The sequence below is a fragment of the Solenopsis invicta genome, chromosome 4 (genome assembly GCF_016802725.1).
Source record: "Solenopsis invicta isolate M01_SB chromosome 4, UNIL_Sinv_3.0, whole genome shotgun sequence".
NCBI lineage: Eukaryota > Metazoa > Arthropoda > Insecta > Hymenoptera > Formicidae > Solenopsis > Solenopsis invicta.
In genome coordinates this window covers 1228229-1253239 of record NC_052667.1, presented here as the reverse complement: position 1 = coordinate 1253239, position 25011 = coordinate 1228229, and the positions used below count along the sequence as shown (strand labels likewise).

Sequence of the window (25011 nt, the reverse complement as noted above, 5' to 3'; positions counted from 1 at the left end):
ATCATTTCTCGTTTATAAAAATATGTTAACACTTGTAGTACTATTTTGAAAAAGATTTTCCAAACGAGTCAAAAATTACTAAGTGCACTGTTGAAAAGGGACGATAAAATAGCAAGATATTGCGAAAAAACGGGAGTTATGAACATTTAGTCGCGTCGTAAAGCATATACCCGCATCTATTCGCTCCCTCTCGCGTCATATTTCTACACGAAACAGATTTCACTTTCGTTCTCTCTGATATCTTCTCTCTCTCTCTCTCTCTCTCTCTCTCTCTCTCTCTCTCTCTCTCTCTCCCTCCTTTGTTTATCGCCAAGTATTCGATAATAAGCATTTATCTATTAACGTCTGTATGGTGAAAAATTTTTTCTTTTTTGCTTGGAATACGATAAATTGATTCCGGGGGCACAAAACGATCCCTTTTCGTTTCTCTTCTCTTTTGTTCTCAAACCTTCGAATTTTATTCCAGGGACGTCCGCCTTCTTCGTTTGAGAGCAAAAAGGTTGAGCCAAAATACATTGTCTGTCTCGTAACTCGATACAAGTCGAGCCGCGTGCGTTCGCTCATGTCGACAACAAACGGAACGAAATCGATACTCTCGCGAAGAAACGTCGTATCCAGGAAAAATTCGCACACAGATCGTATAAACCGTTAGACTCTGTCCGTTCGTTATTATCATGTTCGTTGGCACGTATGTGGTGAAAGAGCGATGTTTCGATTGTTTGCATGCAGCTCTGGATGCAATCGGTACGGCTCGCGGCTGTTCCCCAAGATAACGAGACCTTTCTGGCGAAACGCGCAAATTCACGTCGAGTTCCTGGTTAGCGGCGTGGAAAGCGGAATTCGGTGTAAACGAGGAATAAATAGAGGGCCGCGCGCGTAAACACAGAGATTGCATAGAAATCGTGACGCTCGCGTGTCACATTTTGAGCGACGCCGATCTCTCACTGTGTTTGCGTAAAATCCTAACTCGCCCTGCTTTCGCCGGGGGAATACGGGCCTCGTGAAAGAGTTTTCTAGTGAACCGCCCGACGCGACTAATGCCTAGTGATTCATTCAAAACGATATTTTTAACGCATCCCCAAAGGGACAGAAAAAATTCAGCGGGCTTAATGAACGCAAAAGACTCGGTATAAATACTGCATAATTATTACACTCTGCTGCTTTCGAAAGTATATGCTCGGATTTCTATGCAAAAAATGCGTTCAGAAAATCTGCTGAGAGATTTAACGATATAATTATAAATGCAAATTCATATATATTATATATATACTACTTAAGGATCAGACTGAAAGAGAGAGAGAGAGAGAGAGAGAAAGAGAGAGAAAGAGAGAGAGATTCTCGGAAATCGAAATATACGGAATATATGAGATAACAAAATTTATTTTCAGAATACAAACGTTACGTTCAGAAAGATTTGAATATTTATAACAGTTGATTATAATAAGAGAATTCAAAATATTTAGTTTGATTAATAAAAGAATATAATTTTTTTTTAGCAAGATAATCTCGAAAAAAATGAGTTTTTATTTAATTTAGTTTATTTCACATTCGTGGATCTTCGTTATTTTTGTCAAAAATTTTTCTTGTTAAATTTCGAAAATCGAAATAATGTTTAAGATTTTCACATCAAACAAAATAATTTTTTTTATATACTCTACATATATTTAGACATATTTAAAAACTAATACATTTTGAAAAGTAATTTCAACATATCGAAAAATCGATAATTACTTTTTTATATCTTTTTGAAAACAAAAATTATCCAAGATTTCACTGCTATTTATAGATACCCCGTTATTTCGTCCGGCAACCAGCTAATATGCCGACATCAACTCAATTAATTGTCTCTAATGTGTGCAAGTGTTACATGGAAATTCAACGTATGACGCATCGCTTCTATCTCGATTTGACGAAGATAATGAGTCGACGACGACGAGGGGAGACAATCATTGACACATGTGTGTGGATACAATTTAACATATATGTACGTTCCTATGACTCAATGGGAAAGCTCGCATATACGAGGTCAGTCAATGTCTCGATATTCATGAGGTCAAAGCAGCTGCGCGAGTAATTTTGGGGAGCGTAATGAAAGAGAGCGAAAAACTTGCGCAATCAACGATAAAGCTATTTGACTCTGTCTTTATTTCTCTCACTCGAAAAAAAATTATCGCAAACGTTTCATAAAATTAAAAACTTTTGTATAAATCGGAGCGAGTTTATCCTAGTGATAATTGCACGTTAATAATAAAGCGGTTTATGTTTACAAAATTTAACAGAATGAAATGTATATGTCGTCTGTATTCATTTAGCTGTACTCATAGCTAAATATATATAATTGTTATAATAATTTACAAGCTCTAAACTCTAAAATTTATAGTGGTAGAAATATTATCTGCGCTTTGCAACAATAATACGTTACGCGTTTACATAGATATACACATACATATACATATACAAAGGCTGTTCTAATATTCATTTAAATCATAATATACTAATGTTGTTATCGGAAAATGCTCGAAGTTGCGCATAGAAATTTAACGAATAATGCGAAAAAGTGACAACAAACAAATAATTTATTTTTTTTTTTTTTTTTAGACAGATAGTCTAAACTAACACAAATATATAGTTAAAGACAATTAATAGATGAGCACTCTCTCTATGATATAAAAAAAGATGCAGCATATTCATAATGTCGATCGTTATTGCTTCATATTTGCATTGCTATTTCTACACTTTTGATGCAAAAGTTTATTCAGTAGTCTTTTATATTTAATAACCTGTCAATAATATTGTGTATTTCTATTCAAATACGGCAACAATTTCTTTATTGCTTTGACCTCGTTTCTCCGAATTGTGTGATACGCGTCAAAACGTACTGCACTTTTCAATTTATACCCATTTATTAACATTTAACAAATCTATTTAATATTATCTTTAATATTAAAATATAGGAAAAGATTTGTAAATAGAGGACAATTTTTAAATGTAAAAATAAAATTTTAAAGAAACAAATCCAATGTAAGAGTCAGACCAGCTATAAATGATATCAAGATAATTATGACAAATATGAAAGCAATTAAAGGAAAATTTGAGAAAGAGATAAATAACAGAGTAATGGAGCATTATAGAATAGAACATTACAAAGTTGTTGATACAATTCCCCCGTGCATTTTCAACTGTCCGTCTTATATACGGTCTTTATCGATGTTAAACAACCGGTTGGTTGTTACTGATCAAACAGGAACTTTCATCTTGTCCAACTAAGCTAAGCACAGGTAAGCTTTCATCCCATTAATGGTTACCAACGTCCACAAATGCCCGCCGGCGGGCAGACAGATGCGCGCGCGTAAAAGGTCATTGTAGCAATGTACGCTGACCTTTAATATCCGGTGTATAGTACGCGCAGTGTGACGGCGATGCAAGATTCCTATAAAGCTAGCGTCTCTTCACGAAATTTAATCAACGTCAAGAAACTCTAATCTCAAGGTGATCTCATAATGAATTTATATACCCATGGCGTCAGTTTAATTAGCTATTCTTTAAATAAATTATACGTGTGTATATAATTGATACATGTTGATGCGGTAACACGATAGTTTTATCGTAAAGTAGTACATGTTATAGCAAGTACACTATGGTTTTTACGGACGCCGGAAAAAAAGAGGATCTTATAATAGAGGGTATCGCGCAGCTACGTGATCACAGAAAATTTTATGCGGATCATTGAAGTGCGACGTAATACGCGGTTCACGGCCAAGCAATTTGCTTTCGAGTTGCGTGCGCTAAATAGCGTAGCCTTTCGGCTCGCATGGACACGCATCGTCATCGGCATCGGCATCGGCATCGACATCGACTCGTTGCCGCGCGCACGTAAAGTGTATATAAAGAGCGGTTGCATTTTGTGTTTCCCATAGTCTAGATAATCAGGCTGAACGGTGGGCTGAATCGGGAAGGTCGATTATGTAAATACCTGCCTCGCCATTTTGTGCCTTAAGTCGAGCAATCGCGAAATGGATGTGCGCGCGAGAAACTCGTTCATTACGCTGGCTGCTCCAGTTACACTGACTGAGCCTGTTAAAGTCGATGCAACTTGAATTAATACGGCCGTCCAAATGAACGTTTCAATCACTCGCGCGCGGACGCGGCATAATTATGAGAATTATTTATTAATAATGTAGCCACGCAACGAGTTTCTCTATAACGCACGGATCGTAATTTTCTATCGCGATATTGCTAATTTACGGAAATCTACATGTTATCCCGTCTCCGCTAAGTGCTTCTATGAAAATATCCCGTGGGTACTCGTAACACGTCCACGGCATATATTTTTTTAGAACTGCCTCAGCTATAACAGATGAGCCGAGACACCTGAAATTAATCTACGACAATGTATACGTCACACAGAGAGCAATCTCGTTAGAGAAGAGCTAAAGTCCGACCGGACCGTGGGTGACGTGGTCCAAGATAAATATCACATACTATAAAGTAAATCATCATACGTCGTGTAAAGAAACGTAATAGCTCTTGAGCTTTTATTTTACCAAAAAAAAAAAAAAAATTCAATGCTTTCGCGTGACTTTGCGTGAGTCATGCGCGTCAAATCAAATTGTGCAGAAGATTATGAGAAGCTTATCGGTAACGTCACGAAACGTCCGGCAGATATATATCCCATTTAGAATCTCTGGTTTTAACGTCAAACGGACGGTATTTATAGAGCTGTCTCGAGTATGGCACGGGTAGTGCCATGAGTCAAAGTTCTCGCGCGTACGGGTGCGTCGTCCCTCGCCGACTTGGATGTATCCCCCAGTAGACCGTTTTTATTTCCGTACATATGAAGGTAGTGCGTACATGTACATATACAATATATATATTTAGTATTTATGATAGCGTGCGCGCGCGACTTAATGAGCTACGGACAGACAGCCGGTCGCTGACTCACTGGTAGGGCACATCGCGTCGTCGAGCGTCATAGTGCGGGCTCGACGAGCCCTCCAGGGAATACCCTAAACCCCTTCCGCGAGGCTCTCCTTCTGTCTCCCTCCCGTTCCCTTCATCAGACTCGTAAACAGATCCATAGACGTAATTAAATGCGAGTAAGCGTCTGTCAGCCAGGTGGAAGTAAACCTTCGCGCCTAATCTTTCCCTGTCCTCCGTGCGAATTGTACTTTCCTTTGCACGCGCCTCGCTTGACACGACATTTATATATAATAATACGCGAATCGCAACGAGAGACGAGACTATGAAAAAGGAAAAAAGTCTCCAGAACGTGACAAAAAATAAAAAATAATTGTTCGGATAAATTTATTAAAGCACGCTCCGTTTATTTAAAAAAAAAAAAAAATGATAGTTTTCAAATTTTTTTAAATTTAGTTGATCAATGATAAACCGATCGTCAATTCTCGATTCATCAAATGACCGCGCTGTAGCATAAAATCACGGTACACAGTACACACGGTACACACAGTACACACAGGTGGAGGATTACATTTTATTACCAATGTATTTTTAACTCTGTTTATTTTCTATCCGCTTCTCTTGTGTGTCCTCGTTATTACTGTTTAATTGCTTCATTCCAAAATTTACGCATCAATTATCTATGGGCCGATGCGCAGTATTTTAATAATTCAGCAAGGTCCACTTGCGCGGATTTATAGTATTCGTCGCGATTAACCAAAGGTATATGTATAATAAAAACTATCGAGCCATCGTGTATTTACACAATATACGACGTTTCACAGATATCAATATCACGGGGACACACAATCGGATCGAGTAATAAACGCGTTTTGCCGTTACTCTCATATTCTCTCGCACATTCCGTTTGCGTCGGAAGACACGATCCCTCTCGCGCGCGTGCATATCAATAAGGACTCCGGGTGTATCCTTCCGTGATACATGGACGCGTACGCGTTCATGCGCGCGTTTCGCTTTCATTCGTTTCTTCGGTCATTTTTCAACGCCAGGGAGCCACGCCGCCGCGTTGTGACGCTAAATCAACGGCGCGCATCTCGAACGCGCGGCAGATCGCGAGAGAGAAGACAGGAAAGGAAAATATAGCCGCCGTAACTACACCACGAGTTCTCCCGCAAATATATTTCCAACTAAGATTGAAAGTGGGTCGATAAGAGTTTACGTCATCGGGTCGGAAAGACCCGCGAAGGAGACGAGCGAGAGAATGGAAGCCCCGAAGCGAGACCGTTTGGAAGAGAGATGAAAGAAGAAGAGAGAGAGAGAGAGAGAGAGAGAAAAGCGGCATTTCCTACGAACAGTACTTAAGGCGACAATGCTCGCACCGATTACAAATTTTACGGTGCACTCCGCGGCGTGCCCTCGCGGCCGGATTAAGGAGAGCTCTCGAACGAGGAACGCGATTTTCCTGGGACGTTTCAGGACGTGAAAGGATGAGCGAGTCGGATGGTACTCTGCATAACCGACGGGAAGAAAACGAAGATTCCAAGTGGATAGACTCCTGAAAAGATATCTTAAAAATCTGCGACAAATTAATATCTCGAGAGCGTCGAGAGTGGAAAATGTGGAAGGCGCTCTCTCTCCCTCTCTCTCTGTCTCTCTCTCTCTCTCTCTACAAAGATCGCGGAGAGGAGATTGATATCAAAAAACGACGCGACGCGAATCTCGGTGAGTCACCGTAATCGTGGCTTTTCGCGAAAACGATGCGAAAACGGCGGTTTGCTTGTCCGTCCCTTTGGAGACAAGCCAAAATAGGAATTGGCTATTGACCAAGGCAATGGTACCTAAATTACCACTGGCGCTTGCATACTCCGCGCCAGGAGATGCTCGACCCTTGTTACGTGTCCTGTATTCGATTATCTGCGTCATGCTTTATTACGGGCTAATGTCACGACAGCGGCGCATCTGCGGCGATCACATCGCCGCGATAATCGTCATCGCGACTCGCGTCACTCGGCGCAAATTCACGAGGACGAAGTGGATTTTCCGGAGATTATCGATTCGATGTGCGCGTACGTGTTTGTATGTTTGCCTTGAAATGAGATACGCAAATGTTGCACGACTCTCAACCTTTCACTTAATTACGAGAAAAATTCTTCAAAGAATTTGGGATACCTCTTCTCTCCACAGAATATTTTAAAATACTGGCAACTTCCGAGCAATCGCTAAATAAAAATAAAGAGATTTCCAACGTGTATCAAGGGTATTTCCACACAAAAAAATATACAAGTTTATAATCTTCGAGCAATTTAAAATAGATTTTGCTTTAATAAAATTTTAATTTGAGACTTACAGGTTAAATTGGTATCTGACAATTAAAAGAATAGAATCTACTTGAATGCCTTTGCCAAAAAATTTGTCGTTAAAAACTCGAATAAATTGATCATGGACCGTACATGCTATCCTTTGCAAACAGCGGAGTCAATTTTCTTTTAGAAAATAACTTGATTGCTCGCAACACATTCGAAAATTGATCATAGATAAAGAGACGTGCGGACGTTGTCCGTTGAATAGGGGTGTAAAGCCGTGGAAATGTCGACAAATCCAGAGGTGAAAAGGAGCGGGTACTGCGGAGGCGGAAGAGAAAGAGAGGAACGCGACGAAAAAGAAGGACGACGGAAGAAAAATAGAAGCGACGACAACGGCGAACGGATTCCTTTGGGCGTGAGAGAAACGCCCGCGAGAAACCCCACCTCCGATCCCCTCCTTTCTTTGTATATTCGAAGGATTTCCACTAATGAAATAATTAAAATTACAAAGCTCTCCGCTCGACGAACGGCGAGGACGACGACGACGACGACGACGACGACGACGACGACGACGACGACAACGACGACGACGACGACGGCGGCGAAGAACGCTCGTGTGCGCCGGAACCTCTATTTCCCCGCCATCCCTTTGCCTAGGAGAGCGTCTTTGCACCCATCCCTTCGTTCGCGGGGAAACCGGTAACGGTTCAACGGGAATCAATGAAAATTCCCGACGGAGGAGCTTTGAAATTCCATTAGAAAATCAAAGACGTCCCTCGTTCTCTCCAACTGTTGTTTCGCTCATCGCTTGTTTCGTGAATCCGTAGTTTCGCCTTTTCACATTGTCGAACGCGAGTATATTCCAATTCGATATGAATACGCGAAACGGATGGAACCTCGATTGTCACTATTTTTCTTCTTTTTTTTTTATTTTTATATCTTCTAAAAGCTGTTAATTCGAAATTTCTTACTTAAATACGATAAAATCAGAGTAGTGAATTGATCTAATATTGAATCGTTCGTGCGAAGATAATTGAATGGTTCGACGTAAGAATAAGATAAATCCATCTTAAGTCATGCCCTCAAATGGACCGTGCAAATTATCGACTCGCTTCAGAAACCTCGTTTCCGAGTCCTTCATCTCTTTCTATACACATTAGGTATTTTACTAGGAAATCGGGAACTAGCTTCGTTACTCGCGAGGACGTGGGATAATCTAAAAACGCGTGGGCGCGCGTAACACAATCTATGTTCAAACACCCGCAGGATCCCCTGTATCGAGTTACTCGCTTTAGGTGGCGTTATTTGAGACAACCACCTGGGGCACGTATACACCGGATCGCCGGACGCAAAGCTTCAGGAGCCCGACACGACGAAAGCACACTCAACGGGCTTGTTCTCCGACCCCTCATTTCGCCGCTATCTGGCCCTGAAGTTGACGATAAACAAAAGAACTTTGATCGAAATCATTCGCACGTGTCGCTGTTCGACACGCGATGCGTCGCGCGTTATGCGTCGCTTTTGCGGAGAAAAGTATCACTTCCGTATCCGCGACTTTTCCTTTACCGTACCGATAACGTTACGAGGGCGTCTCGCCATCGATCCAATCGTCTCGTACTGTTGCTAACAGTCTCTCGTTATGCGCGAACCCGAGAAAAGTAACAGGCTATGAAGAAATGTAGATCACGAATTAAATCCACGAAATGTGCATTAAAATTTCATGGCGTACATATGTAGAGATACTAAATCGTTCGCGACCCAATGTTTTCTTTGTAGTTTTCATTTTGTCAACTTAATTACTGTTTCCATTTCTATTTTCACTCTAGCCAGATTACTTAAGGTAAATGTCAGCCAAAACTGTATTAAAGAATCAACGTCGTGAAGTGAGATGCGCTATTTGTCGCAAAAATGTTTAAACTATTTAACTGCCTGCTGTGAGGTAAAAACTGAATCAAATTTTTTTTTTAAATTTATATGAAAACAAAATCAGAGACTACTATTTTACTTGCATTGTCTCCGATCGTTTAACTTCTCTTGAGAATTTTTCGATTCTCTCTAACAATCTCCGAGTATTTGCAACGTTCTAGGTAAGGCGCTATCAAATCATAACCAAATAGCTAGATAACGAGATACAAACATTGTGTCCGTGCACGAGAGGGAAGTACCACGCTGAGAGGTAAGATAAAGATGAGAAGAGAATGGAACGAGATTGCGATGTACCACCAGAATAAACCAGGAGAATACTCATAGTGATTGTATGTACATTATCTTATAAATCATCTATTTTTGTCAAACCACAAGAGAAACATTATATTAAGAAACTATAATTATATGTTTTATCATATACATTTTTTTATATATAAATATTTTTTTATTGTAGCTAAAGCAGACAGTAATGATTATCTATCCAAAGATTATTTTCTTGATAATGGTTTTAAAATCTTACACTCATCTTTTACTTGAAACAAGCAATAGTTACTACTTTAAATATTTCATAGATTCATATACCTGCAAATTTATCATAAGTTTATTATAAGCATCAAATTTATTCAAGATTTATTCTGAATTGTAGTAATTTAATGAAATATTTTAATCAAGTTTATTAAGTTAAAACAAAAATTCAATTTACTTATTATTTCTTTTCTTCGATTTTGTAATATTTTTCGAAAGAATGTAAAAACTTTTTGTAATATATAATAATGATTTTTTCTAAAATTTATGACAAATATATTTTAAAACAATTATCAAGAAAATATTCTTTGTTAAAAATATAACCATTACTAGAACTTATTAAAAGAAAAAACTCCAATCTCAAGATGATCTCATAATGAATTTATATTCCCATGGCGTTAGTCTAATTAGCTATTCTTTAAATAAATTATATGTGTGTATATAATTAATGTAATACATGTTGATGCGGTAACAGAGTAGTTCTACCGTAAAACAGTATATGTAAAAGTGCTACTTTTATTTAAATTATTTTGACCTTTTGAAAATTATATACACAAAGAGAGAAAGAAAGAGAGAGTGAGAGAGAGAGAGAGAGAGAAATCTAGTAAAAAAGTATCTACATAAAAAAAATACGTGTAGATAATGTAATATGTAAAGATAATGTAATACATAAATAATCCATGCAGATGTAATCTTGAAATTTACACACAACCCTGCTACAAATGGATGTATGCAAATATAATTTTGCAATTACCCACGGCGACTTCGCGTTTCAACAACTGTAAGCAATGATCGACAGTTAAAGTAGAAAATAGTCATCATCACTGCCGAATACTACCACGTAATTTCGACATTGCAATCTCAAGATATCCAACAATTGCACATTAATTTCAAATAACACAGCAATCTCTCTCTTTCTCTCATAAATCAGTAAGTAAATAAATAAAGAAAATTAATGATTACTATCGCATGTTTAATACTTAAATATTTTATTGTTTTTTTTTATTTTTATAAATTCAAAAATTACTAATTTTTAGAACAATAGATTTATTTACTAGATAAATTTTAAAAAATATTAAAAAAAAATGTTTAAACCAAATTGAGTAAACGTTTTCCTTAGCAATAGAATTAATTTTTTTGCATGCATTTGTATGTATTTAAAGATTAAAAATATCAATGTGAATAATTCAAATGATAAATTGCTATATTGATTTCACCATGCCATTACGAGAGTGCTATCTCTTTTCGTATCATCTCTGCAGACTCCGATAAAAAATATGATACGGCAGTTTGTGCAACATTAATGAGCAGTTAGAAGCGCTGCAAAAACCGGAAAGGAACAACAATTTCCGTCGCAAAAATTCCTCTCGCAACGGCAGATATTTACGGTGTTGTCCGACGAGCGCGAGCGGATCTTTGCGCGAATGTTTAAACGCGCGCGCGACAAACGTAAAAAGATTAAATTCTCCGAAGAACCGGAGTAAAAGGAAGAGAGAAAAAAAGTTTCAGCTATTTCCTATCTCGCTTCTCGTATACGTCGCTTCTTACCCTCGGGAGACAAACCTCCGTATCACGGCCACCCTCCAACGCTCATCCCTTTGCCGCGCCCGCGTTGCTATCCCAAAGTTTTGGGTCACGCGACTCTTTCTCTCTCTCTCTCTCTCTCTCTCTCTCTCTGTCCTCGACACTCATCTCTTTTCGCAATTGTAAATTCTCCTCGAAGTCGGAGCTAAAAGAGGCCGAAACGTTCGTGGTCGAGCAGCGGTGGCGGTTTCCTACTCCGTAACACGTACTTTAACGGGGGATACTTACAAAAAGCATCTTTCGTTCGTCGGCGGGTCGGCTGCTCGACACACAAACTCTCGAACGACACCTCTTCGCCGATACCGAGTATCACCAACTAGTCGCTTTCCACCGAAAGCTGCCTTTTTCCACGCTCTGTTTGTAATTTAATCGCCGTAAAAATCGCACCGCTAAACATTGTCCGAACGCGCTCCTCAGGACGTCGCGTCATTACATGCTCTTTTTGCGAAACGTAACTGAAAGCCAGCGTGTGTAACCGAAGAAGCACCGGTGATATTTAAATTTCTCCCTTTATAGCATAACGTTAGATGGAAAAAAATTACTTGCCCGCGGAGATATATAACTCTGTGACGCAGTCAGAAAAATGTTTCAAAGTCAATTAATTAGGAACGTAGACTGTTGATTTATGAAACAGTCACGGAGAGCGAACAGTTTACTTACAATTTTTATATAAGTAACATAAACATTAAAAAAGTCCAAAATAATTTTTTTATACAATAAAATATCGAATTATGCACAAAAGTAGACGCGGAGAAAAAAAATATTGTGGAAAAAAATATAGCAATTAAATATTTTTGTTATCCTGGATCAGTGTCTTTATTAATTCCGACGCGAAGCTTCATCGTTTCGTTTTGCCGAACGAAAAAGGATCGTCAAGGACAATCATACGAATTGCACGCGCTTTCGGTGCGTTTTGCATGGGTTACTTAATGCGACGCGCGTTCGAGATGAAGACTTGGCGAAAAAGAGTCGAGCGTGACTGATGCCGAGATATAACGTAAGCGTATCTCGGCACGAGGATGCGAGGGACAAAATAAAGAAAAAAAAAATCGACTCACCCGCACACGCGGCCGCTGACTCCCTCCTGACGAGGTCCTCGCTTCCGGCAAGAGGGTGGTACACTCCGAGTACACACAGGGCGGCACGTTGAGATGAGAAGACGGCAGAGGAGCGGAGAAGGGAGGGGGGGGCGGACGATGGAAGACCCGCCGTATCCGCCGACAAATACGTCGCGTTCGTCTTCGCTGCAAAAGAAACGGAGAATAATAAGCGACTGGGAGCGAGGGCTAGAGAGGGGAAGGAGGGAAAAGGAAAAAGGGAAAGAGGGGAACGCGGCGCGGCGCGTTTCAGCATTTTGGCTCGTATCATCGCGCATTCACGGCGCAATCCGATTTCCCGAGCGAGATAAAGACGGCGCGAGTCCGCGTTCACGCGTCTAGAGTCTACGAGAGAAGAGGAAAAAAAAACGCGCGCGCGCGCGAATTCATGCATATGTATACATATACTCTATCTATCGCGCTCTTTGACCGCGCGTCTACTTTTATTATTTCTCACCTTTAAATATATGTAACTTTTTATTAAAGTGTCAGCGAGATAATCGATAAACGTGGACATTGATGTAATTAACCTAGGAAGGCCGAATGAAATAAAGACGAAGATGGATGGAGTCCTTACCGAAGTGCGACGTATTTATCGTCAAATGCAATGTTCATAAATTCGAAACAAAACACGTTTCGAGATGACGCCGGCAGCATTAAAAATCTATGATTCATGTTACAAACGTTACGGATTTTCTGCCCATTTCGAAACGCAAACCGAAACGTCGACGCGCGTCGCGTAACACGGCTCGAACAAAAAGATTTGAAAAGGCGGAATCCAATTGTTCGCGGCCGAAAAATCGGACGTCCGCCGCACACTTCGTAGAAAGCAGAACTTTCAATACTGCGTATCATACCTCTTTCTCGTATCGATGTCTAATTGGGCGACCACCTCATTTTAAGAGTTAAAAGTATAATGCAACTACAGAGAACAATGAACGCGGAGCCGGTGAAAGAAGGTCTTCCTTCCGAACGCGCGCCATATTGAATAGCTCGCGACTCGAATATTGCGTCAGTAGCGACATCTCGAAACGAAAGATTACATTCCGCGTCCCGCCGTCGGTACTGTTACCGAACCGCTGTCGATAACGATTGCGCACTTAGTGGCACATCTCGCGTAAATCAAAAAATTATTAAAATTTGAATTAAATTAAAACTAGAATTAGGTGCTGTATTTGCATTTTTAGATCTGCGTAGATTGATTACGTTATGCTTACGCGAATATTTTTCATATATACAGGCAATGTAAAATATTATAAGTTGTATAGCGTAATTCGGAAAAAATAATTAAATTATAAAACCGCTGATATATCTGACTTTAATACCGATAAAATAAAATTATGTAATAATAAAGATTGAATAAATATAATTTCAAAACATCAATGCGCATCGCGTCGTACGACTCGAATAAACTGGCTGAAAAAGGCGACAGAATGTTCGCAGCCAAAAAATCAGACGTTTGCCACGCGCTTCGTAGAAAGCTAAACTTTTAAGACTGTCTATGGTACCTCTTTCTCGTATCGACGTCTAATTGCGTATCTATCTCATTTTAAGAGTTGAAAGTATAATGCAGCTACAGAGAACAGCAAACGCGGAGTCGGCGAAAAGTCTTTCCTCCCGCTCGAATGCACGCCATATTGAATGGCTGTGGCTCGAATATTGCGTCAGTAGCGACATCTCGAAACAAAAGATTACATTTCGTGGCTCGCCGTCGGTACTATTACCGTAACGACTGCGCACTTATCGGCACATCTCGCGTATTAAATTCGCGTATTAGATAAAAAATTTATTAAAATTTTAATTAAAACCAGAATTGGGTGCCGTATTTATATTTTAAGATCTGCGTAGGTTGTTTACGTTATGCTTATACGAATATTTTTCATGTATACAATACAGGCAACGTAAAAATGTTATAAATTCAATAGCGTAATACAGAAAAAATAAATTATAATATTTTGCTAATATCTGACTTTAATACTGATAGAGTAAAATTATGTAATATTAAAAATTTTTGAAATATAATTTTTACTATGTCTGATAAATTTTTACCGTAACACGTAAATACCCGTCCTTATTAAAACAAAATTATGAAAGTTTAACTTTTCCAATAAATTTTATTATTTTCGTATTCAAGAAATAATAATAAAATAATTGAAATTTTATGAAGCATAAATAAATAAAATAAATATTTACTAAATAATCACATTCTTTAACAAAAATTCTTTAATTTCTTTTTCAAATTGCAACGACAAAATTAGCTAATCCAAAATTATTGGTTAGATGGGCCGGTTACTCACTACATTCGAAAAAACTTTATACAATACAAATTCTCATGTTTGAAAATTCATTAATAACTGTCAGGAAGATGTTGAGGAAAAATAATTAATAATTTTTAAAGCTGTTGGCATATTTCAAAAAAATTCTTATAAAATTGATTAAAATACACGGATTCATATATTACCTAAATAATTTATGTAGATGTAATCTTGACACAACTCTTGACCAGGACACATATTAGTATATGTATACATATACTGTTAAAGCAAGTACTCCATGAATACAGATGAATACATATTCCGAAACTGTTTGAAATAGATTATTTTGTTTTCCCTAAAAAATACAATAAAAATAATTGAATGATTTCAATTAAAATCCATTTCGAAAAATTCTATAATACGTGGACTCTGGTTCCACAGAAATCCTAATTATAATACGAAAAAGAAATCATGGATGTTATTTAGAGTACTAAAAGATTGGATTCTTCTTCTAATTTATGTCTTTCTAACCTCGCATCACTCTTTTGATTTAGTAAGGAAGAAAACCATAAAATCGTGTACATTATCCACAGAATTCATAGATATTGGCTACGTAGTCAAATGTTCATTTTTTACGAACATAGAGACGCTCCAAAATAAAATGACAGCTGAATCGTGGCTGCTTACAGCTCACAAGCATCTCTGTTTCTGGTATCGGTGGATATCGGCGAACCGCCCCGCGAAAGTAGCAGCAGCAGCAGCAGCGAGCTTCCGTCCGGTCGGCGGTATCTCGATTTTCGCGACGATGTGACGTTCATTTCACATCGCGCGCACGCAAGACTCGGTATGGCGCGATAGGTACGCGCGTACACGTACGCGTTTTGGAGGCGTTTCATTTAGAGCTGTTTAGAGCGCACGTTTACGTGTGTACACTCTCCCCATCAAAGCTCCTCGCGAGGAGCGTCCGCGCATCGTACCGCACGTTTCATGGGGAGTTACCCGTGGCTTCGCCGATCGTGGCTTAAACATAATCGCTGCCCTTCCTCCCCACGTCCTTGGCCAGAGGTGTGTTCGTTGCTGACTCGTTGATAAACAACGCACTCGTCCGACGTCATCACCAGGAAACGCGTGATGCGTGTCCCGGCGCCGCGAGCGCAACATCCAAAGATCTCGTGAACGATGTCCAAGTATCAGTAACCGAGATATCTGCGAGGACGAAAACGCCTTAACGGAAGCGCGGGAGGTAGGTTGGGGAAGGAAGGTATGGAGGGTGCCAACGGTCAGCTGCAGACCAAGTATCAGAAAATCGCCACGGAATATTCAAAAGTGAGACACTCTCGTATAAGATAAAATTGTAGATTTTCTATGTATGTTTACAAATGTAGCGTGCCGCCACTCTACGATTTTGTGTCGGCTCTTCGCTCTATCCATTCCTACTTAATGTAATTTAAAAGGGGAATGACAAATTTTTGCAGATTCGTGCGCAAGCAAACGTTCTGAAAAAGGCTGTGATAGAGGAACAAGCCCGTAATGGGGAGATCCGGAATCAGCTGAAGGAGAAGGAAGTGGAATTTCGTAGGGCTGAACAGGAGATTGACAGTCTGACGTTTCGCAATCAGCAATTGACAAAACGTATAACTGTATTACAGGAAGAACTTGACAAGGCGCAGAATAAACCCAAAAAGGGTAAGGGCAAAGCATCAGAGAACAACAGTCAGATTCCAACACCACTACCACCACCGAATAACATCTTGGACGAGGAATTTCAGAAGAAGATAGTCGAGAATGCTCAATTGTTGTCACAGATTAGTGACAAGGATAGTGAAATTGAAAGTTTGTATGAAAGAATACAGCAGCTAGAATGTAAGGTCGATTATTGCGAGAAGTCTAAAGTAGAATCCGAGTGCCAGTACCAGAATACTATAGACAAATTAGAAAGGGAGAGAAATGACTTGCAGAGAAAGTTAAGTGACAGACAAAAGCAAGAGGAAACTGTATCGTGGTCTAGTAACGAGGGTAGACGCGATGGTTATGATTTTGATGCTAGAGGAACACTTTCTAATCATCGGCAAACCGAACCGTCACCGTTTTCTTCGCCGTCGGCTTCTCGCAGATCGTCCAAGTCGCTTGGAGAAGGAAAGCCGCAAAAGTCACAAGAGGAAAGTAATGAATTTCTCTATATAAAATCATGTGACTTAGAAAAGGAAATTAATCACTGGAAAGCTCAGTACCATATACTCAAGATAAAGTATGATGAACTAGAACAAAAAGAGGCTACGGCAACTTCGCAAATTGATGGCGATATATCGAAACCTGTAGAAATAAGTAACATGGTATTATCTATTTTCACATTCTTTTAAAAAATATATGTATCTTGTATTTAATTATATGTATCAATTTTTTCTTTTGACAGATTGGAAAATTGAATGCACCTTTTGCCATACCAGAAGAGATTGAAGCTCGTGAATTAAAAATTAGAGACTATTTTCTAGAAGAAATTGAAAGATTGACAAACGAAAAGCACGTCTATCACATAAAAAACCTAGCTATGGCCGCCAATGTAATTAGATATATTTTAAATTTTATTTTCACTAAATGTTCAAATGTCATTATATCTCTGTCATTTGTGTTTTAGAGTGAAGTTATGCACGTACAGTTAGATACAAGCGAATCGAAGAGGGAGAAATGCGAAGCGGCACTATTAGAGACACTTTCCAATTATAATAGTATACAAAAAGAGAAAGAAACGCAAGAGATAAATTACAAGGTACAGCTCAATACTATGAGCGAACATCTTGCCAATATGAATGAAAAACTCATCTTCCAAACGGAGGAGATACAACAACTGAAATTTGAATTAGCTAATAAGGTAAAGATGCATGGAGTATACAAAGAACGGTCTCCTGCAAGGATGTTTAAACCTTGTGTGAACTAGGTGGGATGTCACATATCCTAGCAAGATTTAAACCCTTATAATTTCTTGTTTTGTTTTAAAAGATTGAAAAAGTTTATTCTATTTTTGTTATTTTGTTTTATTTTATACCTTAAGGGACAAAAATCGATGTTATGACAGTCAGAATTACTAACATATTGCATATGAATATCATGGGGTATGAGGTACCCCACATAGTTCGCCGTGTTGATTTTTTGCGAAAGATTAATATGAAGAAAGCATCACTTTTTTCAGAATAGTAAAAGAGGAAAACAAAAGTGATCCAGGCCAGAATTGCAAAGAACAATCATCGACATTCCATTCAATGGTATGGTTTAATCGTGATCATCGATCAATCTTGTGTAAATATATAGCTCGTATTCGAGAAACCACTGGTTTCACGCATACTCGTATCTTTAGCCTGAAAAGCGCTAAAGAGCTCTCTAACTCAATGTTACATTATTTATGAAATCAAAATCAAAATTCTCATCGACGACGTTCTTACGTTATAAGTTTAACTCTTCTATATTTTGTACATGTGCAATGATTATTCTAATTTGCTCATACTTATTTACAGCAATATGTCAACACTTGATACAGGATAAAGTTTACAATCTAAATTCGTTAGATCAAGAGATACATAAATCTTTTTTGGTATCACTTGCAAGACATTTATAGTTTATAATAAAAATGTAAGGTGACACACCTACAATTGTAAATTATAAGCCATTCTTACTATATTAAAAGAGGATGTAAGAGATATGTACAGCTACTGTTTATAGTAGGTGTTGTGATAAAATTAATGTATATTCGCCAAAGCAGTTGTATGTATTGCCTTGTGCGTATTAATTATAAATAAAGTATAAATAATCTTCGATAAACAATTTAGAAATTTACATTATAATACAAACCATTTTTATTATCCAATGTAACAACGCATCTGTCATCTACTCTACTTTAATAGCAAAGCTAGCTCCACAACTACATCCCTGTTCGGCTAAAGGATTGTTTGTTATTCTAAAGGCAGATCGTATCAACTCTGTGTGAAACTCTATTGTTGATCCCTTCACATATTCTAACGACGTTGAGTCTATTACTACTTTAGTGTCATCCTTCTGAAATATTCTATAACACAAAAAATAAAATTTTGTATCGATCGTATATTAATTGCAGAAAAACATGCATTATCTGCATACATACCTGTCATCCTCCTGTATGTTTGAATCTAAATCAAACTTGTACTGAAAGCCAGAGCAACCACCGCCTTCCACAGTAACTCTCAAACACGCACCATCGTTAGCTATCTCCTTCAAACGCTTCACACAACTATCACTAATAATTAAATCATCTGCAGGCTTGATAGCAGCTTCTGTTGACACTCCTCGGGATGATGTAACTACAGACACATTGTACCATGGTGAGCTGGAAATAAAGAATTTTTTAAACACCACTAGTAAACGTGCATGATTCATATTAATATTTTTATTTTTCATAATTCTTTAATATTTTTCAATACAATTACTAATAAAGTGTATACACATTGGATTGCAAACCACATAATTGCATGTCACATTGACATAGAACACATTATGTATTATATGAATCGATTGCGTAAGATTTAGCGTATCAACGACCACAAACAGAAATGTTACTCACGCCAACAATCGAGAGAAATAGCGATTCGCTGCAAAATTTGAAGATAGACCCCACATTACATGAGTTAACGTCGCCATGTTTCTCAATTGGCTATAGCTATAGTCCGCTATCAGCTGTCAAGTTCATTTTGAATTTTGCCGCCAATTTTAAGCACATTTATAATTAATTGAGACAGTTCGCATAGTCACCGACGAGAGACTATACAAAATACTTGTACTACAATATACATTAATTAATTTATTAATAACAAACGTATCTACTTTATACAATCTACTTTATTCAATCAAAAAACATTTTTGCTTTTTGGAAATTAATTATATTTTGCAATAATGTTTCGTATTTAAATATTATGAAAAAATTAATTTTTTGTTGAGGAAAACTTTAATTTAACTTTAAACTTTGACAATATTTATATTAAAAAAGTGTTATACTTAAAATAAGTTACATTAGAAAAATGTAACAGACAAAATTGTGTGCGATAGATAATCGTGATTAAACTAAATATTGAAATGTGAATTATATACTATATCATAATTATCTATTTACTACAAATATTATGTATTTATTGATGATCATTCACGTCTAATAATTTGCAAATCTCTCTTCAACTTCACAGTTGAATGTCGCCATTGGTCGCGCTTGGTCGCGTTGACGCGATTGGTTAATTGGTAGCTACTGGGTGCAGTGGGCGCGCAGGAACACGCAGAAAAGGGCGCGCGGTGCGGCGGTATGAGTAAATAACCGCGGATCAGCTGATGAGGCACAACACAACACAAGCCAGTCGGAGGACGAGGAGGAGGGCCTGTCGTTTTCCCGTTGCTACTGCTGCTTGCTGCTGCTGCTGCTGCTGCTGCCGCGCTGCCGCTGCCGCTGCCGCTGCCGCTGTCGCTGTCGCTGTCGTTGTCGCTGTCGCTGTCACCGTTGCTGTTGGTTATGGCGACGAGTAGCTCCGATGGCTCCTGCACCGCGCCCGCGGATTTTCAGCTCTCATCCGAGCTGGAGGACGCGTCGAGTCGCTTGAGCATGAACCTGCTCAAGTGTCCGTTGTGCCATAACAGCCGTCGGATTTTTTACTGCCGCCAGTGCATCCAAAACGGGGATTTTATACATTCGAACACCGTCTACTCGGAACGGTGCGTCTCCTCAGTCTCTCTTATTTCTCTTCATGCTACGTTCGTGGTAAACGGAGCGACTCGCGCTGGCTTTTTTTTCTTTTTTACTCCAAGATCCAAGTCTCCATCGTAGAGCGCGTTATTCTTAGAAAATCTGTGCGCGTTATTTCTGAGAATACGTTATAGCTATCTAGTGAGAGCGACGTCGCTTCGGAAACACGCTCGAGCTGCGGTTATAATTACTGATGATGTTATTTAGGTTCGCAGATAAACAGATGCGGCTGGTACGGCTGAAAGCTGCTAGAGCCCAGTTAGAGGAGAAGTGCGTGAAAGCTCTCGAGAGGCACAAGCAAAAAGATAAATTGGTACTATAGAAAATAATTATCTTCTATTGTAAACTAAAACTTTTGTCCATATGTAAAGAGACAATGGATATTATTGTTTATAAATATACATTTATTTTAATATGCAAGCACAAAGAAATTTTCCATGAACAATTAATTTTTTCAATATAATACAATGAGAATTGTACAAAAAATTGTCACACAATTTAAACAAATAGATGCAATTATTAAGTAAAATATTTTCTTATGCAATATGTTTACACAGTGATGTAACATCTATATTTTGAATTTTTTATTTCAGATTTGTGATATAAATACATGTAAAGAAAGAGTGAGACTACTTCAATCTTTAGTAAACGAGACAAGGCAAAGTATCAGTAGAGGTAAGATTTCAAATCTACAATTAATTTATTCTAATTATCTCTCATTAATTACTTGATATATTTTTTACATGTAGGTAACCAACGTTTGACTGTTTTGAAGGATGTCAACTCTCAGTTAACTCTTCGAGTGCCACGGCACGAAGATAGAATAGAGAAACTACATCGCTATGTTAATGGCTTGAAAGTTAAGCAGGAGAAACAGAAAGAAGCAGTGGACAGAAAAAGGGAGCAACTAAAGAAAGTTATCAGAACTGCTGCCAAGCAATTGATTCAATACATTTTTCCCTTATCTAAGGTCCAACCAAACAGGAGGTATTAGATTTTATCTCTTAAACATTTTTCAAATATTCTAAATATATTTTTTTAATTGTAATATTAGAACTATACATATGTATAAAATATATTAATTTTTTAAATATATTTATTACTAATCTATTCCTACATATTACATAAAATTGTAAAAATATAAGAGTAATTAGAAACAAATAAGAATAAATTAATTAGTAATTTGAGAATGAAATTATAGTAATGTTAAATGGCTAAAAATTTCATTCTCTAGATGATAGTACTACAGATCTTATTTATAGTTTGTGCAGCAGCGAGGACAGTGACAGTGCCACTTCGGATATTCTTACTAGTGCATTAGCGGATGCATCGGGTACATCGTACGTACGAGGTAGATGGATCAGCGAGAAGGAGAGTTCTTTGGAAATCCATCATTGCATAGTTGAACCAACGTTACCAGCGACAGGAGACTATAACGCTTATTCGCTTTGGGGTAAATATATTTATTTTTATATTACTTAACAATACAAGTGCATAAGTGTTACATTTAGTTGCAGCAAATAAAGATGGAGTACCAGGTGCGAACAAAGAAAACGCGATGCACAATCCAGCGTATAATATCAGTGCTGCTTTGACATATGCTACACAATTGGTTAACGTTCTTGCTTATTATGTTAATGTGAGGTTACCATACAAACTTGCTTGTGGGTATGTATCAAAAAATTACATATGCTACTTGCAGATATATTCGTTAAATATTAGATATCTTTTTATCTATAACTATTTTCATTAGCTGTAGATAATGTACAAATATAAGCTGTATATCGCATATAGTTAAGTACCCACATAATGAGATATTTTTTTCATCCTATTTATGTTCTTTCAGGGAATTTTGCGGGAATGAATTATCGGACCAAAAATTTGCTAGAAAAGTAGCAAGGTTAAATAGTAATGTACTACATTTGTGTCTTACGCAAAATACAAAACTAGAAGTTTTACATCCAATGCATACATTGCAAAACCTGATGCATTTGCTCAATACCGAAATTAGTGATCTCGGCAGGTAATTCATAATAATTTTACTAATCTTAACAGATAGAATCAAATCAAATTCATAAGTTTGCATATCTGTATGTTATAGAATTGGACCAATGGAAGTCGATCCGTCTGTAATAGCACAACTTCACAATCAGTTAGTTCCCGATTTGGAAAATAGTGATGATTCAGCTTCCGATGAAGAAGATGTATGCTGGGGATGGGAGGCTGTAAGTCATACTTCTGTAAGTTATATAAGTTTCTGTATTGAATCTCGAGCAACGGAAACATGATTGATAGATAGATGCTTGTACATGGCGCAATGTGTATAGGTACCAAATATTGCTTGTCCCGAAATGGCAGTACCTAGTTCTGGAACGATGGTTAGTCAACAATCTTCTAGCATGCAAGTGCATCAGAGTGTCGCCGGTGGCTTGGTAACGAGTGCAGCAGCCAGTATCGCTTCGATTTGGCGAGGTTGGACTAATAAATAACTTTTTCCTTTTGACCAATAAGTTTCTTTCGATATAAACACATTTACTGTATATTTCGAATTCTTCAAATCAAAGGGTGGAAAGGTGCTTCGAAGTAAAAATGATATTTATATATAGTAATATTTATATATTGTGAAGGCACGGATGTGATTTAAAATCAACATGTAAATATGTGACTTTCTTAACTTACACGTGACATTCAAAGTAGTTCAAATATGCTGTGACAGATTCCGTTAGATCTGATGTCTAACTTAGGTCGAATTTAAAGTAACTAGAAAAGAATTAATAAACTGGCTGTTTAATAAATTTATGGACATTTTATATTTCAATTGCCTCACGAAAATAATAGATTAGATTATAATATATTAATGGTCTATAAAACAGATGTATGTTAATTAACACAGATGTATACTGATGTAGAATTTATGGTAGAACATATAAATGTGCAATGACTGCCTTTTCTATGCTCATCGCATTTGATGCGATTATACATCCATACAAACGAGATATACTTCCCTCTATTATGTTATTAATATTTTATACTGCGGGATTCGTTTAATGCAGAATTAGCATTAAAATCTGTTCATATAAAAATTTTTGAGCATATAACTTGAGATTGTAACCAAACTTTTGCTATCTTTTGTTTGACGACAAAAAACTTTGATTGCAATAACATAATGCATCGATTGCTAAATATTATTGAATAAATTTATTTGATATGCTAAATGATATGCTGAAATACTTTGGTAAAACTGTGGAGAATGCATACATTTATATTATTTATTATATATGAGAGACTATGGTATAACACTGTATATTTTTTACTATAGCATAAAAATAGAATTTGTTAAACATTTCATACTTAATAATATAAGAGAAAAGTATTTTAAAGTACATTACGTTAACTAATTTGATTATATTAAGCATATTAACAAAGAGCATTGATAAATAGTATTGTGGTCATTGTAGAATATATGATCATCCATAAGAAACTAGCACACAGTTCTACAAAGAAAATAGTTAATATGGTTTTCCAAGTTTAATATTTAATCCAGTCACTCTAGAATAATTCTATTTTATTTTTGTACAATGTATTTAACTTTGTATTTTTAAAATTAAAAAGTAAGTCATCCCTGATTATCATCCAATATCCTGAAGGCCAGGATGAAGATAGTTAATAATTTGTTGATCATTATAAAGTTAAAGTAAATGTGTAGGCATAATATATTTCAACTGTATGATCAAAATGCTTTCTGTGAAATAGTTCTCATCAGACATTTAAAATTTCTTAGGAACTGAATCCTTTTTTTCTAGACACTGTAAGAATAAAAACAAATGTGTTGTAGATAGACAAATACTTATTCATTATAATAATGCATAATTTTCTTATGCATATATCCAATTTTCTTAATTATGTTACAGCGTTTTATAAACATATGACAGATAGGAAAAGAGAATTTCACACAAATATAGACAAATTACAATATTAAAATGTTAACAAACATAAATCTACATGATTTAGCACAATTGTATATCTTATTTAATAACACACACACACACACACACACACTTGTGTAGTTACTTTGACGTGGTTACTGTTCGTAGTATTAAAACAGACGTTACCAGTACACTTCAAATTAAACGTTTAAGTTGAATATGAATAGATAATGATAAATTTGGATTACAAAGCGCAACAATTTAAGTAAATCACACCTTTGGAAATGTACAACAAATAAAATATATGAAATAGCGTAAATATTTCATACATATGTGGGTGTGCATGAATGGGTGAATATATAATTTTTATCTTACCGTAAAATGGCTATGTTTTATCTGAACAAAGATACATTGTGATACCTCGAATAAATTAGGATCTGTTTTTTTTTTTATTGTTATTGCTATATATTTAAGTAATATCAATAAAAAAAATCGCATACTTTTTAAATATATCACTAACGGTATACCCATGTACCACTTTAGATCTTTTGTATCATCTTCAATATTTTGGAATAAACATGTAAAAATAATCTTTGTAGTATTGTATTCGTACATAAGCGAATGAACATATACATATCAATATCTAATAAACAAGGTAACACAGACAATTCCAAAAAGAGTTGTCAGACATATATGAGTCTTGTATAGGAAAAGGAAGATATAAGC

General features: G+C 37.0%; 3 protein-coding genes and 1 long non-coding RNA gene across 6 annotated transcripts in view; 2 read left to right on the top strand and 2 right to left on the bottom strand.

The window, feature by feature from the left end:
* Positions 1 to 15262, bottom strand: part of LOC113003577 — a 95577-nt gene extending 80315 nt beyond the window's left edge. Inside the window, exons 1-3 of the long non-coding RNA XR_005574494.1 lie at positions 15139 to 15262; positions 14814 to 14962; positions 12314 to 12499 (exon numbers count right to left, since the gene is read on the bottom strand). This is a non-coding gene — a long non-coding RNA (uncharacterized LOC113003577). The remainder of the gene's footprint in view (positions 1 to 12313; positions 12500 to 14813; positions 14963 to 15138) is intronic.
* A 78-nt stretch (positions 15263 to 15340) lies between these two features.
* On the top strand, positions 15341 to 18420 carry LOC105195752 (ankyrin repeat domain-containing protein 18A). Of its 2 annotated transcripts, XM_011161318.3 has the most exons (6): positions 15341 to 15933; positions 16083 to 16940; positions 17021 to 17167; positions 17243 to 17476; positions 17795 to 17867; positions 18117 to 18420. In XM_011161318.3, the coding sequence occupies exons 1-5, from the start codon at positions 15871 to 15873 to the stop codon at positions 17819 to 17821; spliced, it is 1329 nt and encodes a 442-aa protein (XP_011159620.1). In that variant the 5' UTR covers positions 15341 to 15870; the 3' UTR covers positions 17822 to 17867; positions 18117 to 18420. The 2 variants fall into 2 exon arrangements, with proteins under 2 accessions (XP_011159620.1, XP_025989422.1); XM_026133637.2 differs by having other exon boundaries at positions 17795 to 18420.
* An 11-nt stretch (positions 18421 to 18431) lies between these two features.
* Positions 18432 to 19349, bottom strand: LOC105195751 (iron-sulfur cluster assembly 2 homolog, mitochondrial). Of its 2 annotated transcripts, none has more exons than XM_011161317.3 (3): positions 19196 to 19349; positions 18740 to 18961; positions 18432 to 18664 (listed from the first exon to the last, which is right to left on the bottom strand). In XM_011161317.3, exons 1-3 carry the CDS (start codon positions 19270 to 19272, stop codon positions 18487 to 18489), a joined length of 477 nt encoding a protein of 158 aa, XP_011159619.1. In that variant the 5' UTR covers positions 19273 to 19349; the 3' UTR covers positions 18432 to 18486. The 2 variants fall into 2 exon arrangements, with proteins under 2 accessions (XP_011159619.1, XP_039303863.1); XM_039447929.1 differs by lacking the exon at positions 19196 to 19349 and adding an exon at positions 19062 to 19148.
* Positions 19350 to 20128: 779 nt separating this feature from the next.
* On the top strand, positions 20129 to 24872 carry LOC105195828 (beclin 1-associated autophagy-related key regulator). The gene is made up of 9 exons (XM_026133645.2): positions 20129 to 20328; positions 20567 to 20672; positions 20953 to 21034; positions 21109 to 21346; positions 21622 to 21812; positions 21871 to 22027; positions 22206 to 22382; positions 22461 to 22599; positions 22687 to 24872. The coding sequence occupies exons 1-9, from the start codon at positions 20129 to 20131 to the stop codon at positions 22846 to 22848; spliced, it is 1452 nt and encodes a 483-aa protein (XP_025989430.1). The 3' UTR covers positions 22849 to 24872.
* The last annotated feature ends 139 nt before the right edge of the window (positions 24873 to 25011 follow it).

Bases quoted from the DNA above. Each gene is read 5' to 3' on its own strand.
- LOC105195751 (XM_011161317.3), bottom strand. From the start codon at position 19,272: ATGGCGACGTTAACTCATGTAATGTGGGGTCTATCTTCAAATTTTGCA. The intron at 18,962-19,195 runs GTGAGTAACATT...CTTTATTTCCAG, and splicing joins TATTTCTCTCGATTGTTGGC to CTCACCATGGTACAATGTGT. The intron at 18,665-18,739 runs GTATGTATGCAG...TTTGTGTTATAG, and splicing joins AACATACAGGAGGATGACAG to AATATTTCAGAAGGATGACA.
- LOC105195828 (XM_026133645.2), top strand. From the start codon at position 20,129: ATGGCGACGAGTAGCTCCGATGGCTCCTGCACCGCGCCCGCGGATTTT. The intron at 21,347-21,621 runs GTATTAGATTTT...TCTTATTTATAG, and splicing joins AAGGTCCAACCAAACAGGAG to TTTGTGCAGCAGCGAGGACA. The intron at 22,028-22,205 runs GTATGTATCAAA...ATGTTCTTTCAG, and splicing joins CCATACAAACTTGCTTGTGG to GGAATTTTGCGGGAATGAAT.
- LOC105195752 (XM_011161318.3), top strand. From the start codon at position 15,871: ATGGAGGGTGCCAACGGTCAGCTGCAGACCAAGTATCAGAAAATCGCC. The intron at 16,941-17,020 runs GTATTATCTATT...TTCTTTTGACAG, and splicing joins CTGTAGAAATAAGTAACATG to ATTGGAAAATTGAATGCACC. The intron at 17,168-17,242 runs GTAATTAGATAT...TTTGTGTTTTAG, and splicing joins ACCTAGCTATGGCCGCCAAT to AGTGAAGTTATGCACGTACA.